The following is a 21,774-nucleotide window of genomic DNA, read 5'->3' as shown; positions in this document are numbered from 1 at the left end:
GTGGTATTAATGTGTTTTTGTGGTAGTAATTCCAGATGTTACTTTAAAATAAGAAATTGATATTTTAGCATATGTACGTTCACTTTTATTTATTTATTTTTCTTATTCTGTATCTGGCAAAACATTATATGCAAGTGTAAATTTTGTAGCCATCTGTTTTTTTAAAGATGTTTCTTGAAGATTTTAAACTTTATGTCTCCTAATCTTCTAATAAGAAAGTTGTAAAAGCTGTGAAAGATACATTACTGTCTTGATCCCTGTTATGTGATTTAATTGTGTTACATTTGTTTATATAACCTTCTTTTTACATCCCACAGATGTGGCAAAAGAAATTTCAGGTTCAGTTCAAAGTAAGCTATCTGTCTGTATGTCTGTCTATCTATCTATATGTCTCTCTTTCTGTCTGTTTATCTATCTGTCTGTCAGTTGGTCTGTCTGTCCATTTTCTATCTTTCTGTGCAGCTATTCTTGCAATCAGTCTCTCTGTTCACAATTGGTTAAGTCATTCATTCAACTAGAGCAAATAAAATTGGGCAATTTTTATGGATTATGTACATGCAAAAAGTAATTTATATATATAGAAGGTATTTACATCCAAATCAGGTGAACGCGGTAGAAATTACAACAGTTTGCATATAAGCCTCCCACTTGTTAAGGGTCCAAAAGTAATTGGACAGAATAATAATCATAAATCAAACTTTCACTTTTTAATACTTGGTTGCAAATCCTTTGCAGTAAATTACAGTCTGAAGTCTGGAACACATAGACATCACCAGACGCTGGGTTTCATTCCTGGTGATGCTCTTCCAGGCCTCTACAGCAACTGCATAATGTATAACGAACTTGTTCTCAGTTCGTGCTTGTTCTTGGGGCATTTTCCCTTCAGTTTTGTCTTCAGCAAGTGAAATGGATGCTCAATCGGATTCAGATCAGGTGATTGACTTGGCCATTGCATAACAACCCACTTCTTTCCCTTCAAAAACTCTTTGGTTTCTTTTGCAGTATGCTTTGAGTCATCTCCATATGCACTGAAGTGCCATTCTATTAGTTCTGAAACGTTTGACTGAATATGAGCAGAAAATATTGCCTGAAACACTTCAGAATTCATCTTTTTGTCAGCAGTCACGTCATCAATAAAGACAAGAGAACCAGTTCCATTGAAAGCCATACATGCACACGCCATGACACTACTACCACCATGCTTCACTGCTTAGGATCATGAGCAGTTCCTTTTCTTCTCCATACTCTTCTCTTCCCATCACTCTGGTTCAAGTTGATCTTGATCTCATCTGTCCATAGAATAATGTTCCAGCACTGTGGTGAAAGGTTTTTTAGAACTGTAATCTGGCCTTCCTGTTTTTGGTTTAGATGGTTTAGATTTTGTGGTGAACCCTCTGTATTCACTCTGCTGTAGTTTCCTCTTAATTGTTGACTATGACACACATACACCTACCTCAAGTGTTCTTGATCTGGCCAACTTTTGTGAAGGGAGTTTTCTTCATCAGGGAAAGAATTCTTCGGTCGTCCCCCCAGTTGTTTTCCGTGGTCTTCCGGGTCTTTTGTTGTTGCTGAGTTCACTGGTGCTTTCTTTCTTTTTAAGAATCTTCCACAAAGTTGTTTTGGCCATGCCTGATGTTTTTGCTATTTCTCTGATTTATTTGTTCAGTTGTTTCAGCCTAATGATGGCTTGCTCAACTGATAGTAACAGCTCTTCTCATCTTGTGAGTTGACAGTAACAGATTCCAAATGCAAATAACACACTTGAATGAACTCTGGACCTTATATCTAGAAGCCAATTGTCCATTTACTTTTGGATCCTTAACAAGTGGGAGGCAAATATGCAAACTGTTGTATTTCCACAGCTAAAAAAGATCATAGATGGTTCATGTTTGATGTCCCTAGAGAGCTAATTTGGTGTACACATTTTATGTTAATGTGCAACATATTAACATTTTAAGAAACTTTAAACATTTCTGCATCAGCTTACAACCAGAATGCATTTGCAAATCACCAAGCTTCCCAACAAAGGACTATAAAATGTGCCTCGGGGAGTTCTCATTGGTTTTTCCATCATTACACTCTCTCAAACTCTTATTTTTCTTCCTTTACTCTTTTCTACAACCTGTATGTGTGTTTGTGTTAGGTCTTAGTTTCTCTTAGATTAGTCAGTAAGTTTTCATTTTGTATAAAGAAAGGTGCCTGCGCATATTTATGAATCTCATGTCTTAAACTTAGATCTTGTTACCCTGCTTAGAAATAAAATAATTTTTATTTTTGATAGCAATAGCAGTAGTTGAAGTCAACTGTCCATTCAAACAATCGCTGGGCAATATGTTTGTTTGGATTTAAAGAGTTTTAAAATCAATCTTTAAATCACTTTGAGCTAATTTTCTACATAAATATTTAATATTTGTAAATTAATGTGTGATATGCTTATTTCTTTCCAGGCAAGAGTCATCAAACAGAAGTCAACAATCTAAAACAGAAAGTCAGCCACGTATTGAGTGAAGCAAAAGAGGCTCAAAGAAACGAGGTTTCATCGCTCATCATCAATCACCAGAGGGAAAAACAAACAAATGATACAGAAGTGTCCCAGAACACCCCTCGATTTTCTGTCTGCTCAGATACGGAAGGCAGCAGTCCAGTTGAACATCACTCTCTCCTCTCGTTCTTGAGCAGCCGTGAGCACCAGCCAGAGTTCACTCTCTTATACAGCGCTTACCCAGAATTCCTCATGACATATTTTGAGGGTCACTCTGATGAAGAAGATATAGTGACGTATTTAGGCATAGCTCGAGAATTGGCACGGAAGAAGCGTGTGTCGTGGGCACAGAGCCGAATCTGTTTTCTTCTCGGACAGCTTTGTGCAGGGAGGTCAAAGTTCTCTCAAGCTCGGGTTTATTATGAAGAAGCTTTGAACGTACCTCGGGATGGTTTCTCAGACATGTTTCTGCTTTCTGCTCTTTACTCCAACCTGGCACTCATTTACCTGACACAGAAAAACCATGAGAAATTCTTCACTTTGTCAGAACGCTTTTCTGCTTTGTTGATGGCCGTCCCTGATTGTTTGTTTGGCTGTGAGGATCCAGAAGTGTTGAAGTATGTGCTGAAAAAGGCCGTCCTGGCCAAAAATCAGCTCGCTGAGACCCGAGCCTGTTTTCTTCTGGCAAAGCTCCACCTGAAGGTTAAAGATGCCATGAGTGTTGTCCCGTTCATTGAAAGGCTTTTAATCCTTGCAGATGAGCTTCCTGAAGTATGTGATGAGACTATGTGCCATGTTTCCCTGGTGTTAGCGAGACTCTACAGTGAGCAGGGTTTACCTCGCCTGGCTGAAAGCTGTGCACGCCGGGCATCACTTCAGGTCAGTGCTGCTTCTAAATAGTGCTTTTAGGAAATCTATTATAGATGAATTCATAGAGGAAGACTGGTTTACAGCACAGAAAGTGTGTGCTTAAAGGCACAAGGGAGGTCACACTAAATGTTGACTTTTGCTGAAAGGGATTTTGTTGTAAAAATTGAGTGTCTTAAATGTTGCATACAAATTTCCTGTACTTTAGTTGTATGTTAAGAAGTCCAAAACATTAATGTTGATGGTAATTAAAATTTTGATAAAATACTTGAGCTATCATCCCTGCAGGCACAGGATGTCAACATGACGTCATATTGACGTTGTACCCCAATGTCATGGGGACGTTGGATTTTGTTTGTAAATAAATATCGGGTTGACATCAGAACCCAATGTCAGATCAACCAAATATCAACGTTTAATCATGTTACACTATGACGTTGTGTGGACGTTACATCTAGCAGACGTTGGATTTTGGTCACTTTCTAACTCCACCTAAAATCAACCAAATATCAATGTAATTTGACGTCATTATTGGACATCGAATTTTGGTCACCTGACGTCGCGACCTAAGTCTAACCTAATATTACACTTGTGGTCTTTACAGTCAAACAGGGATGAATGCCTGTAAGTTACCCTGTTAAGGTCCCTACCTAAATACAACTCGTGATTCTAAGAAAACGATTCTAAGAAAATAAGCTAAATTGTCCGTAGTGTCCGTGTGTGAATGAGTGTGTATGGATGTTTCTCAGTGATGGGTTGCAGCTGGAAGGGCATCCAATTCAAAATAATTGTTAACATTTACCTTCTCAGTGAATTTATGTGTTGAGATTTTACTGCAAATGTCACACCCATAACGCTGGAACTGCTCTTAATAAACTTAATTTGACATATGCATTTATCTGCTCTCCTCCATAGGTAGGAGCCACCGTGTCCCACTGTCTCTGTGGTGTTTCTTTATTACTGGAAAATGCTCTAGAATTACATGGAGTGTCCATCCCAACACAAGTGGCTCCATTCCTAACCCGTGCTTCTGCTTTATCCCCCCCGCTCAATGATCCCACACTGGTTCACATCCACGCTCTGTGTTTGTCCTGGCTCTTTCACAGACACAACATGCCTGATAGAGCTGTTCGCTACATGTGCACCATCCTGGACCACTCTAGCATGTCCACCATTGGCAAATCAGATGCCACCACTGCTTTCATCTGGCTGGCATGGCTGTACATCTGTAACCAGCAGCCTGGCACAGCTCTAGATGTGCTGGACGCTGTGCTGGCATCACTGCCCGAACACTGCACCACTCATCTGGAAGGTGTGGTTTACAACATGCGGGCCATTTCATACAGACATTCAGCAGATATCCGTCAAGCCGCTGAGAGTTATCAAGCGGCGATTGAGATTTGTGAGGAGTTTGAGGATAGACATAACTGGGCCGTGGCGCTGGCCAATTTTGGATTCATGTGCTTGCAAGTCAAAGCTAAAAGCCTGGCAGAGGAGAACCTGAGCCAGTCGATGGAGCTTTTCTCTGAGCTTGAGGACGAAGGGCATGAAGTCAGCTTTATTCCGGTGCTTCTCCAGTTGGGGAGACACTTTATTTCTCAGGGAAACAGCGAGAGTGGGAAGATCTACTATGAATGGGCCCTGTTGATCGCCACTCATATTGATAACATTAAGAGTAAGTATTTATCATGGTTGTGGTAGTGAGAATGTGGTTACCATGATTGATCAGTTGATAGAACTGCTTGATTAAAGGGGACCTATGATGCAAAAATCATGTTTATAAGCGGTTTAAACACAGTTGAGTGGCAACAGTGTGTGAATATAACTAGCATCTAATAGTAAACATTCATTAATTCTATTTTTCATAATCAGACTTGATAAAAACAGTCTGCAGAAACACTTTGATTGATATTCTCCCTTTGTACGTGTCATCAGAGGGGGAAAGCCACGCCCATTAGTGATGATCTTGATCAACAACTAAAAGGATTATAAATGTGAGGTTTTAGATGCACAAACGAATCCTGTAGTCTCCATAGACTGATGCATTCTGAGAGAATTCTTTTCTCATTTTACGTTCTCACAGAGATAACATTAGTGCTGTTTTTGAATCGGCCTCCATGCTGGTAAGCACAATCTCATTTGAATATATAGGTGCTGTATATAAAATTCGGACCCTTCTAAAGCATAAAATACCAAAATATGTTTGCAGATATTTCAGAAACATGCTGAGTGAACATTCTTGTTTATCTGAAAAACAATGCTGAAGTCAGATATTCTGTTTTGAAAGTGTGCATTACGTGCCAGAACATCTGTCTTTATTTTGGTCTCTTTAAAGGCTCTCAAAGTGTGTCCATGACCGAAATGCAACCTCCAGTGGACATTAGCAGACTCTGAAATGAGACACAGATTTAAAGTTCTACATAGGATATTAATTAACAAATAATATAAATATTACGAGCGTAAACATTAGGTGAGCAGGTTACATTGTAAACCCGTGTCTTAACAACACACTACGTGATGAGATTTGCACTGATAAGCAATTTAACAGTTTGCACATGACGAAACACGACAGAAATGTAAATACAGTGATTCAGAAGCACAGAATAGTGCACTCACTGCACCCCAATGAAATGATAAGGTTTATAATCGAATTAATACATATTAAATCTCTTCCACATTATTAAATGTAGATGCTGAATCACTGATATGTGTTGGTTTGCACTGAGTAACAGTTCTAATGTTTTTTTAGATGGTTTATTTCAGACAGTTTATTTTATTTTCCAGATCTGAGGTGAACTATCTGCTGCTGTGTTCAGTATATGGCAATAAATGTCATGTAAAATGGCATTCAAACTCTGATCATTTTCAGTTTTCTCTTGTTCAAAATTGTTGTTGAAAAATAGAAGCTGTTTCTCAAATATAAATTTCAGGTATTTGTTAGAACAATAACTAATTGTAATATGCCATTGATTTTATTTAGAACACAACAGCCTTCAGGCTCGATCGTCAGACTCGCTCCTCAATCTGGCAATTTGCACTTGCGTTTGTTTTGAATCAGGAATGCAATACCTAGTTCAACCACTGGGTGTCAAACTTACATACTGCACCTTAAAGTGAAAGTCACCAAAACGGAACGGTTTGGATGAAAGCCTATTAGGGGCAGTTTCAAACAGTTTTGAAACATTATTTGGTATTTTGAGCTAAATCTTCATAAACAAACTCAAGGGATATCAGAGACTTATTTTACATCTTGTAAAAAGGGGCATAATAGCTTCCCTTTATCAAAATTACATAGTGAATTAATATATGAGCTGGATTTTGGTAACTGATCCTTGTGTAATGTAGGGATGCAACGATTATAGTTTTTGGTTGTGCGATTATAGTCTGAGGAATAATCACAGTTATCACGATTATTATGCATTCATTAATTTAAAAACACTACTTGTTTAGTAAATCACATGAAAACTATTTATATTTTAAAGTTTTGTTTATTGTGGTTCAGTAACCAAATAATACAGCACAAAATACTTATAAAAACAAACAATAGTCCATTTCTCTTTGAACTTAAAAACAAGTGAAAAAGATTTTGGCATTTAAACATAAGTAATAAGTTTACACTGAAAATATATGACTGAACAAAAAATGAATGACTAAATAAAATTAGGAATCAATAAAACTGTACTTGTCTAATCATATTAGCTAAGTACAGGTATCTCCCTTTTAAAGAGAACAAATGTAGACAAAGGTTGCTGAAACTCTTTCTAAAAGGCACTTTTGATCAACTATACTATGAACTTGTTTTGTATTTTCATTTTGTGTGTTTCCTCTTTGGAGTAGAAATGTTTCTATTCCATACCAAGTATGAAGCTGACCAGTCAGTTCTTGCCACGTGACTCATTGTGCGCTCCCTATATCCACGCACAAGCCACGTGCCTCCATTGGAATCACCAAATTTAGGCAAGCAAAAGATGCAATATGTGAACGGCCGTTAGTTAATAGCCTCAGCCAAAGTTAATCCAATGTGTGTGGGTATTAGCCTCAGTGTACAAGCTTGGAATAAACTACCGTACAGTTGGCGCAACTTTGTTTAGTTGCAGCAGTTTTGTTCTGTGCAGAAACACTGTGTTGAGAAGCCTTTATGATTAATTAACCGTGATGAATTAAAGTGCTGTTAATAAGTAAGTAAGGTTTATTTATATAGCACCTTTCACAGACATTAAGTCACAAAGTGCTTTACAAAAAAAGAAAGTCAGAAAACAGGTAAAAGAACACATGTCAATAAAAGAAAACATATTAAAACAAGTTAAAAGTCCAGGTAGAGATACACTAATACTGTTAATTAAAAGCCTGACAAAAAAGATGCATCTTTAAATGCTTTTTAAAATGATCCCAGAGTTCTCAGTGCTATAGGGAGAGAGTTCAAGAGTCTTGAGCCCACAACACAGAAGACATGGTCACCTTTAGTCTTGAGATGAGTTCTGGGAATGGCTGAAAGGTCTTTGCCAGAAGACCTCAGAGACCGGCTACTTGAGTGACTTCGTAAAATATGTTGAATATATAGGGAAAAATCGGTTAATCGTTGCTTCTGTAATGTCAATGTTAAAGCACAACAGATTCTACTTTCTTTTTTTTTTAAAGTAAGACCACCAAGAAAAGAAAATTCTGTGATCATATACTAACCCTTATTTTGTTCAAGACCAATTAGACTTTCATTCATCTTTGAGACGAATCAAAATATATGTTTTTTGTAAATAAACTTTGACTGCACAAAATTGTCTGCCAGCTCAAGCAAGTTGAAAAGAAAACATGCAGCTTTTTTCTTATAAACTGTCTGGGTGTATTTATATATTCAATTCATACACAATTATCAAACTTAATATAAAAAATGCTAAAAAAATATTCTTTATCTTTTTTTCTTCAGCCACCTGACAACAATTTTGTTTGCCCTTCTTTAGTAATGTATATAGAGTTCTTTTGGAATTGTCTGCTGATCACTGCACGGATACCTTCATGCATTAATAACACATATTCTTCTTTATATGCCAACAGGCCAGCTGCACGCAACTCATCACCTGTGTGAGCTTTATGAAAATGTGTGTCCAGATGAAACCCAGTGCATCATCTATAATGAGCACCAGCTCAACCTCCTCCAGCGGATTGGAGACAAGAGTTCAGAAGCAGAGATCCTGGAGAAGATCAGCCAGCTCTACCTCAACCTAGCCACCGAGAAGTGAGACCTGAGGAAATTTTCAATATAAAGGGAGACTTCAACCAAAAAATTAAATGTACTCATCCTCAAGTGGTTCCAACCCTTTATTGAACACATAATAAAAGATTTTGGAGAAATCTGAAAACCTGCAACCATTGACATCGATAGAAGTGAAAATCAAATGTGGAATTCAATTCTTACCAGTTTCCAGCTTTCTTCAAAATATGTTTCGATATTTACTTTCAAAACTATATTAGATTTGTGTTCACCAAGTCAAAGAAGCTCAATCAGGTTTCTCACAAGTGAATGGAGAGTAAATGATGATGGATTTTATGGGGTGAACTATCTCTTTTCCTTAAGTTTCTCCTCATTTGTACACCCCCTTGTCATTCCATTAGCTTTCCATTGTGTTTTAGTCACCAAAACTGCCTTCCGACATTCTTTAAAACATCTTTTGGGTTCTCAATGAGCATGAAAAGTCATAAAGATTTGGAACAACATGAAATCAAAATGAAATCAAAAATGAAATAAAAAATTAGAGGACTTTTAATCAATTACCCATTCAATCCATTCTGAGAAAACAATAGAAACCATCACAGAAAATTCTAATGGTTTCCACTAACAAAACAAAAACCTTATAATAATACAAACATCACATTTTACCTATTAAAACCAGAACATTGTAATGTTCTCTAGTGTGTTTTTGGAATATTTTAAATTAGGATATGCTGGTTTTAATACTGTAAAGCACAAATCCTGTTTTAATTCATGTTACAAATTCTATGATTCTTTTCTATGATTCTTTTTATTTCAGCAGGGATATTTCAGTTGCTAACATTCAGTTGTTTGTCTTGTTGTCTCACAGAGCTAACAGAGCTGCTTTAGATTACACCAAACGAAGTCTGGCTATCTTCATCGACTTGGGCAAGAAACACAAGGAGGCTCATGCCTGGTTACGAGCAGGAAAGATTTACCACATCCTCCAACAGACAGAACTGGTGGACCTCTATGTGCAGGTGAAAGAGCCTTCATTAAGCATTCCTGAATCCACATGAGTCATTGAACCATAGGCAGGGGCCACATGTTGAGCATAAACTCAAATACAAATGTAAATTGTGCTTTAAGAGAAGTGCACATACTGTACTTGTGTTTTCTAGATAACCTGACGACTACAAAATTACAAATAATATAATTTAGAACATTCTTAAATAGTGTGTTGGTGCTCTTTGGGTAAGGGATTCATCAGAATAAAAAGCAAAAATCAGGAAAAACCATGTGGGTAAAACATTAAAAAGCCTTTATTCACATGGCTAATGCATAAAAATCCTACACGTTTCAGCAAAGAACTGCCTTCATTAGGGTAAAGTGATCAGGTGCATCTGCCCAACCTCTTTTCATCTTTATAATGTATATTAAATAATTTTATTTAGCTTTTTTGTCTTGGTTTTAGTCATTTTTATACTTTAGCTTGAACAGATTTTCAGTTTTTCTTTGTTGCAGCTACATTTTAATGAATGAAAACCTTTTAAAATATATCACTGATGCAGAGCTGTAGCCAAGTTTGAAATCCTAAATCAATTATTCATTCAAAATGTAGCCAAATCTGTTATCATTTACTCACTTTCTACTTGTTCAACACATTGGCATGAGTTTCTGTTTTCTGTTTAATGCAAAAGTTAATATTTTGAAGAATGTTATTGACCATTGACATCAGTATGTCAACATTCTTTAAAATATACAGTTGAAGTCAGAATTATTTGGCCCCCTGAATGATTTGCCCCCTGTTTATTTTTTCTCCATTTTCTGTTTAACAGAGAGAAGATTTTTTTTAACACATTTATAAATATAATATTTTTAATAACTCATTTCTAATAACTGATTTATTTTATCTTTGCCATGATGACAGTAAATAATATTTGACTAGATATTTTTCAAGACACTTCTATACAGCTTAAAGTGACATTTAAAGGCTTAACTAGGTTAATTAAGTTAACTAGGCAGGTTAGGCTAATTAGACAAGTTATTGTATAACGATGGTTTGTTCTGTAGACAATCGAAAAAAAAAATAGCTCAAAGGGGCTAATAATTTTGACCTTAAAATGTTTTTTAAAAAATTAAAAACTGCTTTTATTCTAGCCGAAATAAAACAAATAAGACATTCTCCAGAAGAAAAAATATTGTGAAAATTTCCTTGCTCTGTTAAACATAATTTGGGAAATATTTAAAAAAAGAAAAAAAAAAAATCAAAAGGGCTATTAATTCTAACTTCAGCTGTGTACTAAAAGGAAACCTGTATAGCCATGGAACACCTGAGGGTGAGTGAACTATCTAAAGTAACTATTAAATCTATTTAAAGATCTATTATAATTTATTTTAAAGTTGCAATAAAAGCCATTTTTACAATATGTTATATTGCTCTCTACATAGTAGGAATGTAACTTAGGTAAGTTCGGAAATTCTCCACAAATGGTTTTACATTTACATTTACCCTAGGAATTGTTAATAGAACAAAATGTTTATATCTTATTTGGAAGGGTCATGAATATTAATGATAATCTTTCTGTGATCATCTGTTTCTGAGCTTAGCTTAGACCGCAAACAGATATTTACTGACAGGCATGAATGCAGAAGCAGCTGTTATGTACTCTGAAATAAAAGTCGGCAAAATAGTCATACATCATTTGTCAAACCAAAAATTTTTTAACAAACTGTAAAGAAATCTTGTCTAAAGATGTTTATTTCTATGTGAGTCTGGTATCCCGTGGCATGATTAACTGATTAAACTGATCATACTGTAACCTAGAATACTAGGCACGCAACTGGACGAAAAAAATTACGAGGACGTAGAAGATTTCAGCCCTTTTGGAAATGAGCATCAACACCATTTACAAGGGTATCTCCAGGGTCTTAAAATTTAGTTAAATGTCTTAAATCTTAACAGCTAAATTTTAGGCCTTAAAAAGTCAAAATTTACTAAAATATTGTGTTGTAGGTCTTAAATGTTTTTTAACAGGTCATAATTTTCCTTTGTCCATACAGGTAGCTACCCAATCTGGCCATTAACACCCATACAATCACCATCAATTTATCTTAATAAAACTTTTAACTTTTCATTAACTCTTTACAGTAACATTTGCTTAAAAGTTCTTCATTTATTTACTGCTGAGGATACTGACCTGACCTATATTTTTGTATTATTAAATTATTATTATTATAGACTGAAGCAATTGACAGCTATGTTTTGTTCTATTCTTGGTAAGGGTTATAGAGTTTGTGAATGTAAATATCTGAAAACTAATAAAAAAATGTTCAAACTAAATTATTATTATTATTGTATTATTAAATGTATAAAATTTTAATCATTTTTGATAGGGCAGGTGAAAATCTTTTCTAACTGGGATATTAAAAAAACATCTTTAGCATTTAGCCCTGTATACTGTATGTCTAAAATTTCATTCATAATGGTCTTAAAAATGTCTTAAAAGTCTTAAATTTAACTTGTTGAAACTTGCAGAAAGCCTAATTTAGAGTGGAAGTTGGCTTGAGGCAGACTGATTTCTTACACAACTGTGCTGATATCTGATAAAAAAGTCCCAAAAACGTCTGATCATCAACCATATTGCTGTACATTACACTGCCACAATAAACCGTTAGGAAACTACTGTACATTGTACGTATTATGAATGTGTGTAGTATGAATGGAACACGGTTCTGTCATTATCACATGACCTACCTACAGTTGCATTGCTTCTTTCCCATTTATAAATTCTCACTTTCTGCTTTATGGGATAGTAAAGTCTCCATAGAATTTAAACTTCATCTTTTGACAGGGGTGGTCATTCAGATACATCTTGCGTACTTTTTTTGGAATACTAAGAATTTGGATATGATTTGGCTGTTTCTTTCTGTAACAGGTAGCTCAGGACATGGCTTTGAACACAGGAGACACACTCTTCACACTGGAGATGCTGGAGGCGGCTGGAGACGTGTTCTTCAACAGTTCACAGGACAGAGACAAAGCCATCTGCTTTTACAGGGTAAGAGGGACATCTTCTTTAATTATTCTGTAATATAATCCTCTTGTTAAGTCTGACGTCACACGCCAGTTTCAGTTTCCACAACAAATAGTACTAAAACAAATTTACAATGTGATTTAAAGGGATACTGAAGTTCACCCAAAAAGTTAAATTCATCATGTTTATTTTGTTTGTCATTTGGGCTTTTTTGTTCTGTTGAAGACAAAAGTAGATATTTTGAAGAATGCAAGAAACTATTGACATCCATTATAGGTCAAACAATGGGAATCTTTGGTTACTGGTTTCCAACCATTGTTTAAAATATCTTATTTTATGTTCCACTATCTATTTAAAGGCATGGTTCACCCAAAAATGAAAAATTCCAGTTAATTTACTCACCCACAGGATCATAGGTCACCCACAGGCTTTTGATGATGAAAGTGGACAGACACCCAACAAACACATCTACGTTGTAGCGATGTCTGTACAATGTTGCATTTTTTTAAAGGCAACGTTGCCACTTACGTGCTCACTACATTGTTACAACGTAGTAATGTAAGACGTGAGAAGGCTGTAGCAATGTTGTCGTGTGACATTCATCAACCCTGATACGACATTCTTACTACATGTATTAATGTTTTTCGTTGCAGTTTATCAATACTGCCTTCAATACAGGATAAGCAGTAATAATTTTAAATATTGTTTATACATTATTCCTTTTTAATTTAATAACTGCAAATGTAAGCTTTTAAGTTTAAAAATGCCACACAAATGTATATAATCAAACTTTTTTATTATATAATTCATAATATTTAATAAATACAGTACAGATCTAATTACAAGCAAACAGTATAAAATAAGGTTTAGACTACATTAAATAATTAACAATGGACACTGGGCATCGAAGCTCTGGACTGGAGAATACAGCAGCCTGTGGAGCGCAGCCGAAGGCCAGGCGTAGTATGGAGAACGCAGTCAGAGAAAGAAACAAGTCCAACAGAGAATCCAATGTCAGAGATGAAACCACAGCAGCCACAAGTCAAAATAGGAAGAGAACAAGAGAGGACAGATCAGAGCTTGACACAACAGGACTACACAAATTACCACTGATGTCTTGTTTAGCAAGAAGAAATAAAGCAATACTCACATCTCCTCGGTCGTTGTTGAATGAGACGCCGAGCGGTCTGTTGAAATTTGATTCATTGATGAAGAGTAAATGTTGTACAGTGGTCGTCCATGCAGTCTAGGCACAACCTAAAGCAATGGCCGTTTAAATGGCAACATTATGACACCATTCTAACAACCTTCAGCAACAACGTAGAACCTCAACCTTTTTAGAAGGTTGGTACAACGTTGTATATAGGTCGCTACGTTGAGGCAACGTTGTGTGTTTGTTGGGCAGTTGAGATACAGCAAGTCCATAGACTGTAGTGAATAGGGCAGAACAATATATTGTTTGAGCATCGATATTGCTATGCATGTATCAAATTATTTATTAAAGTTTAAAAGATAAAATTATTATTGAATATTAGTATTTTAAAATAACTTATACAGCGTAAACCCTTTATTTTGTTTGATCGTTCAGTTTTTGTACCTGAAAACTGTTAGACACTCCAGAAAACCATAAAATACTGTATATTTTACTTTTATTGTTGCTCTGTTGTATTAATATACAGTATGCGTGTAATTTATTATGAATGATGCAAACACACTGCATAGAAAAAGAATGGATCATCCCAGTTGATGTACAGTAAAGCCCAGGTGTCAAACTGAGTTCCTAGAGGGCTGCAGCTCTCCTCAGTTTAGTTTCAACCCTAGTTAACCACACCTAATCAAACTAATTAAGTCCTGCAGGCTTGTTTGAAACCTACAGGTAAGTGTGGTGGAACTAAACTGTGCAGGGCTGCAGCCCTCCAGGAACAGAGTTTGACACCCCTGATGAATAAATATTTTCAAATAAAACTATTCAATTCATCTGGTTAAATTATTTTCAAATCACAATATCCATTTACAGCAAAACAAAATATCGCAATGTCAGATTTTTCCAATATCACGCAGCCCTAGTAGTGAACACTGTGATTTGTAAAAGATGCACTTTAATGTATCATGAATAAGCAGATGTCATATACGGATATAATTTGAGTGTTCTCAATTCAAATGAATATAGGCTTGGACCTGGAAACAGTATTTCATAACTTAAATTAGTAAGTCACAACTTAACAAGTGGATATTTTTTTTAGAAATCAAATTTAAATAAATAAATCATAATAATTTTATTTGAGTTTGATCAGAATGTGTGTTTGTGTGTGTAAGGACCGAGCTCTTCCGATCGCGGTGAAGACGAGCAGTGTTGGCTCTCAGCTCCGGCTGTGTAATAAACTCTCAGAGCTTCTGTTGCAGCTGGGACAGAGTTCAGAGGCCATTGAGTTTGCTCAGACTGCATTAGACATCAGCGTGAGTTTGGGTAAGATAACATGCGCACGCACAAGCACTATTCAATAGTATTGATATTTATTTCTATAGGACTTTTACAGTGTAGATTGTGTCAAAGCAGCTTAACATAAAAGTAATGATTACATGCAATAACTGTTACATACAGATGTTTTCAAAAGCAGTATGTAAGTTTTTTTTTATTGATTCAATTGTTGTTATTTTTCATCATATATATATATATAAACCAGATATTGCTTCCGATATCGATTGGTCATATTTTATATATACTAGAAATTGGCTTCAATTTCTTCCACAGTCCAAAGACATGTGGTATAGGTGAATTGGGAATTAAAATTGGTCATAGTGAGTAAATGTGTGTGTGAATGAGAGAGTGTATGGTTGTTTCACAGTGCTGGGATGCAACTGGAAGGGCAACTGCTGCATAAAACATATACCAGAGTAATTGGCGGTTCATTCCGCTGTGGTGACCCCTGATAAATTAGAGACTATTCCAAAGGAAAACGAGTGGATTAAATTGATTAAAAATCACAGTAAAAACATTTATACAAATGATTTCCGTTTCAAAGAACGGTTGTTCTTTTGATCTTTGTAGTCATCAGAGATTCCCGAAATAGATTGTCTACAAAAATATTAAGCCGTTAAATATTTATAATAATAAGAAATAAACCTGAACCCTAAATCAGCATAAATTATTTCTGAAGGATCATATGACACTGCACTAAAGGCTGCTGAAAATTCATTCTTTCATTCATTTTCTTTTCGGCTCAGTCCCTTTATTAACCTGGGGTCGCCACAGCAGTATGAACCACCAAGCTATCCAGCATAAGTTTTACGCAGCGGATGCCCATCCAGATGCAACCCATCACTGGGAAACATCCATATACTCTCATTCACACTCATACACTATCGGCAATTTAGTCCCCTATACCACATGTGTTTGGACTTGGTATAGGGGACTCCATACAGAAATCTGCTTGCTGTGAGGCAAGAGCACTACTCACTGCGCTACCGTGCAGCCCACTGCTGAAAATTATAATAATAAATTACATTATAAATTATATTTATAAAGAAAACATTATTTTAACTAGTGCTGGGTAACGAATATATAACAATTTGTGTGTGCACTGTGTATATTTATTTTGTATATAAACATTCACATGCAAACATATATTTGAGTACTTTTTTATATTTAGATATAAAATATATAAGATATGATAAAAATTATACATCAATTTAAATCTGTGTGACTTCATTTTTTTTAATAGTTTTGTTTTAATGTAGGTGTTTGTATCGCATTTACATAATAAATAGTATATGAAATACACACACATAACCAATAAAAATTATTAATCACTCTGCCTAACACTAATTTTAACATATTAAAATGATAAAAAACTGTTTCAAAGAATTTCAAGTAATTTTTATGTTCATCTTAATTTGTTACTATTGTGTATGTTTTTTATAAATGCTTTAAATATTGTTTATTTGCATATTTTAACTTTTTAAAATGTATTTTTATGTTTTTTATTTAAGAATTAACTTTATAGTTTTAAATTAAATGAAAATGAAAAATATTTAATTGAGAACAAGCTGAAGTAAAATGAGTTTAAATAACTAAAATTGATTTATTTTTAATGCGTTTTCTTTCAGTTATATATATGTAATATATATATATATTGTCATGGATTGGTCAGGCTCTCACGACCCCCACTCACGAAGATCACCATCACCTGACTTCTAATGAGCACACAGCTGCATCACATTCACGAGCACCAGATAAAAGCACAGCACTCCAGTCGCTCATTGTCCGGGCTCGTCTCGACGAAAGCGGACAACTGAGCGACCACTCAGCGTAGTCATCCTCAGCTAAAACAAACGATTTACTTACCTGTTCTCTTTGTATTCCTCCTAGTCTTCCTGGTCCTCCCGAATCGTCCTGTCTTCCAGTCCTTCCAAGTCTGTGTCATCCTCTGTCAGCTGTATCTGGTGTGTGCTGTCCATCCTCGTGTATTCCTGTTACCCAGCCACGGAGGAAAAGACCCCAACATCATTCCTGATCCTCCTGGCTATCCTTCATGTGCTCCTTGTTGTCATTTAATAAACACCCTAACGTTTCCTTACCTCTGTCTCCTGTCCGCTTCATAACAGAAGCCCGGACCCATAACGACGACAACATGAGCACCCCCGATCACCTTCAAGAGCTGGTGGACCAGTTGAAGCGGATTCTACAGCCACCAGCTCCACTTTCCAACGCACCACCAGCACCGAGCACTTCCGCCTCCACAGTTTCTTCTTCGGCCCTTCCTTCCAGTCCCATGGCCCGACCAGCGCCCTACTCAGGCGGAGCGGGGGAGTGCAATGGTTTTCTGTTACAATGTTCCCTCATATTCGAAATGCAACCTTCTCTATATCCCACAGATAAGTCGAAGATCGCCTACATCGTATCTCTACTCTCTGGACCTGCACTTAAATGGGCTGAGACGATCTGGAACCAAGCCGGGCCGGTCATGAATTCCATCACTACCTTCACGGAGTATTTCAAAGAGGTGTTTGGACGTTCTGATGGGGAAGTAGCCGCTGGAGAGCAGCTGTATCATCTAAAGCAAGGTACTCTATCTACACAGGAATATGCTCTCCGGTTTCGCACTCTAGCAGCTGCAAGTGGATGGAATGAGAGATCGTTGTTGACCACGTACCGGCTCGGCTTGGAACCCACTCTCCGAATCCAACTGGCCACATTAGATGATACAATGGGTCTGGAGAGATTCATCCAACATTCTCTCCGATGTTCCGATCGTCTCCGTTCCTATCAACAGGACACCATCCCCCCCTCGTCTGCACTCCTCCAATCGCCTGAGTCAACAGCCTCTCCAGAACCAGAACCCATGATAATAGAGTCTGGAAGACTGACATCAGCGGAACGACAGAGGAGGCTGACCCGGGGTCTGTGTCTATACTGCGGTGTCAGTGGACACACCCGTATGGAGTGTCCCCTTCGTCCCATTCGGACTTCAGTGAGTGTATTCAGTACGAATATTGAACAATGTAAACCACTTACTACCACCGTACAAATAACTACTGCCTCTATTTCTCTCCTTGTCACAGCCCTCATCGACTCCGGGTCAGCAGGGAACTTCATCTCCCAATCCCTCTGTCGTCAACTCCACCTCCGTACTGAGGCGTCCTCGCATATATACCAGATACAACCGATAACCCAGTGCACTCGATCTTCGACCCGTATCCATCGACAATGCGAAGACATCCTTCTTCAAGTGGGGTTGTTACATCAAGAGAGGATTCAATTTCTGGTTCTGGAGGGTGCAAATATGGACATCATTCTAGGGCGCCCGTGGCTGGTGAAGCACGATCCCATCATCTCTTGGGGCACAGGAGAGATAAAGAAATGGGGATCTGGATGTACACCTGCCTGTTTTCCAAATCTCCCTCTTCAAGGTCGGAACCCCATTTCTTTGTTTGCAACATCGGTCGAGAGCCCTCCTGAGAAGCAGTCTATCCACATTCCTAAGGAGTACAGCTCCTTTCATGATGTCTTCTGCCCCAAGAGAGCTTCCCAGCTACCGCCGCATCGGCCATGGGACTGCGCGATCGACCTAGTTCCAGATGCCCAGTTGCCAAGAGGTAGGATCTACCCGCTCTCGCTTCCAGAGAATCAGGCAATGGAAGATTACATAAGGGAAGCTCTGAGTCAGGGGTACATACGTCACTCCAAATCACCAGCCGCCTCAAGCTTCTTCTTTGTGGCCAAGAAGGACGGAGGGCTGCGTCCATGCATCGACTACAGGGTCCTAAATAACGGTACAGTAAAATACCGATATCCCCTTCCTCTGGTACCAGCCGCTTTGGAACAGCTCCGAGAAGCTAAAGTCTTCACTAAATTGGACCTCCGCAGCGCGTATAATCTGATAAGAATACGTGAGGGGGACCAATGGAAGACAGCATTCGTGACCCCTACTGGCCACTATGAATATGAGGTCATGCCTTACGGTCTGGTCAACGCCCCCTCCGTATTCCAAAACTTCATTCATGAAGTCCTCCGGGAGTTTCTTCACCACTGTGTAATAGTGTACATAGATGACATCCTCATTTACTCCCGGAGTGAGGCCGAACATCGCCAACACGTTGCGGAGGTCCTACACACATTGAGAGAACATCACCTCTACCTCAAAGCGGAGAAATGCTCATTCCACCAGAAGTCGATTCATTTCTTGGGATACATCATTGACCAAACCGGTATACGTATGGATGGGAAGAAAATTGAGGCTGTTCTATCCTGGTCAGAACCCACTTCCATTAAGGAGCTCCAGAGGTTTCTTGGGTTTGCTAACTTTTATAGACGGTTTATCAAGGACTACAGCAGGATTACATCACCTCTCACTAATCTCCTCAAGGGTAAACCCAAAGGACTGGAGTGGACCAAAGAAGCAGCCGCAGCCTTCCGCCTTCTTAAGAAGGAGTTCACAAGGGCCCCACTCCTGACTCATCCTGACCCAAATCTTCCTTTCGTGGTGGAAGTGGACGCATCCACCACCGGCGTCGGGGCAGTATTATCTCAACATCATGATACACCGCCCCGACTGCATCCCTGTGCCTATTTCTCTCGGAAGTTGAGCCCGGCGGAGCAGAATTACAGCATAGGAGACAGGGAGCTTCTAGCAATCAAGCTAGCCTTGGAGGAGTGGCGTCACTGGTTGGAGGGAGCCAAACATCCGTTCCAGGTGATCACAGATCACAAAAACCTCCAATACATCAAAGAGGCCAAGAGACTATGTCCACGTCAAGCCAGATGGTCACTTTTCTTCTCACGTTTTGATTTCTCCATTTCCTATCGTCCAGGACCCAAGAATCTAAGAGCAGACGCTCTCTCTCGTTTACACGAGCATCACGATCATGAAGAACTCCCAACGAAGATTCTTCCCGAACACATCTCCATTTGTCCGATCACCTGGAACGCTCCTCCAGTCGTTGCCACTCCGGAAGCCCCTGCTCCGCCGGGATGCCCTCCTCATCGGCAGTTCATACCACCTGAACACCGGGTAGATCTGATCCACTCCTTACATACCTCGCTAGGCACTGGACATCCAGGGATCAACAATACTCTCTCGCTAGTATCCCAACGATTCTGGTGGCCAAACATGGCAAGGGATGTGAGGCAATATGTTCAGGGCTGTAAGGACTGTGCCCAATCCAAGAGCCCACGTCATCTACCCGCTGGAAAGCTCCATCCCTTGCCGATTCCGAACCGTCCCTGGTCACACCTAGGAGTGGACTTTATCACTGACCTCCCTTCGTCAGAAGGTAATACCTGTATTCTAGTCATAGTAGATAGATTCTCAAAGTTTGTCAAACTAATCCCTCTGAAAGGTCTTCCCACAGCCTTTGAAACTGCCGACAATATCTTTAATCAAGTCTTCAGGTCATTTGGTATTCCAGAAGATATTGTGTCGGACAGAGGTCCACAGTTCATCTCACGTCTATGGAAAGCCTTCTTCAAGCTCCTAGGTGTGGCCGTCAGCCTCTCTTCTGGATATCATCCCCAAACCAACGGGCAGACAGAGAGGAAGATTCAGGAGGTGGGACGGTTCCTGAGGACCTTCTGCAGTGGTCACCAGAACTCCTGGAGCCAGTATTTGGGCTGGGCAGAATATGCCCAAAATTCACTGCGGCAACCCTCCACCGGACTCACGCCATTCCAGTGCGTCCTGGGCTTCCAACCACCGCTCTTTCCCTGGGATGGCGAACCATCTGATGTCCCCGCAGTGGATCACTGGTTCCGGGAGAGCGAGAGAGTCTGGGACGAGGCTCATCAACATCTGCAGAGGGCAGTCCGTCGAAGCAAGGTAACCGCCGATAGGAGAAGGTCTGAAGAACCCAGATACACACCCGGACAAAAGGTGTGGCTATCCACCCGGGACATACGCATGCGACTGCCCTCTCGCAAGTTAAGTCCCCGATTTGTTGGTCCCTTCACCATCGTGGAACAGGTTAACCCCGTCACCTACAAACTACAATTACCCTCTCACTACCGTATTCACCCTACATTCCACGTATCACTCCTGAAACCCTATCACGATCCTGTTCTTCCCTCCACAGAGCCTGACCACGAAGAGGAACCCCCTCCTCCACTGCTCCTAGAAGAAGGAGCCGTCTACGCAGTGAAGGAGATCTTGCGTTCCCGACGTCGTGGTGGCCAGTTGGAGTACCTGGTGGACTGGGAAGGGTACGGCCCCGAAGAAAGGACATGGGTTCCCAGAGCTGATATTCTCGATCCTAGTCTCATGGTGGAGTTTCATGAGAGCCACCCTGAGTTCCCAGCGCCTAGAGGCAGAGGGAGACCACCACGGCGTCGGAGGTGTCGGCCCTCAGGAGCGGGCCCTGGGGAGGGGGGTACTGTCATGGATTGGTCAGGCTCTCACGACCCCCACTCACGAAGATCACCATCACCTGACTTCTAATGAGCACACAGCTGCATCACATTCACGAGCACCAGATAAAAGCACAGCACTCCAGTCGCTCATTGTCCGGGCTCGTCTCGACGAAAGCGGACAACTGAGCGACCACTCAGCGTAGTCATCCTCAGCTAAAACAAACGATTTACTTACCTGTTCTCTTTGTATTCCTCCTAGTCTTCCTGGTCCTCCCGAATCGTCCTGTCTTCCAGTCCTTCCAAGTCTGTGTCATCCTCTGTCAGCTGTATCTGGTGTGTGCTGTCCATCCTCGTGTATTCC

At 39.1% G+C, this 21,774-nt stretch overlaps 1 protein-coding gene across 1 annotated transcript in view; it reads left to right on the top strand.

The window, feature by feature from the left end:
• The window catches only part of LOC130232402 (SH3 domain and tetratricopeptide repeat-containing protein 1), a 52,592-nt gene that overhangs the window by 23,529 nt on the left and 7,289 nt on the right, over positions 1-21,774 (top strand). Inside the window, exons 10-16 of the mRNA XM_056462273.1 lie at positions 318-350; positions 2,448-3,361; positions 4,265-5,024; positions 8,399-8,579; positions 9,424-9,574; positions 12,473-12,595; positions 14,888-15,038. Of these exons, the coding sequence (XP_056318248.1) occupies positions 318-350; positions 2,448-3,361; positions 4,265-5,024; positions 8,399-8,579; positions 9,424-9,574; positions 12,473-12,595; positions 14,888-15,038 (2,313 nt within the window). The remainder of the gene's footprint in view (positions 1-317; positions 351-2,447; positions 3,362-4,264; positions 5,025-8,398; positions 8,580-9,423; positions 9,575-12,472; positions 12,596-14,887; positions 15,039-21,774) is intronic.

This window comes from Danio aesculapii, chromosome 7 (genome assembly GCF_903798145.1).
Source record: "Danio aesculapii chromosome 7, fDanAes4.1, whole genome shotgun sequence".
In the NCBI taxonomy this organism is placed as follows: domain Eukaryota; kingdom Metazoa; phylum Chordata; class Actinopteri; order Cypriniformes; family Danionidae; genus Danio; species Danio aesculapii.
Note: the sequence above shows the minus strand (reverse complement) of the source record. Positions and strands in the feature narration are given on the sequence as shown.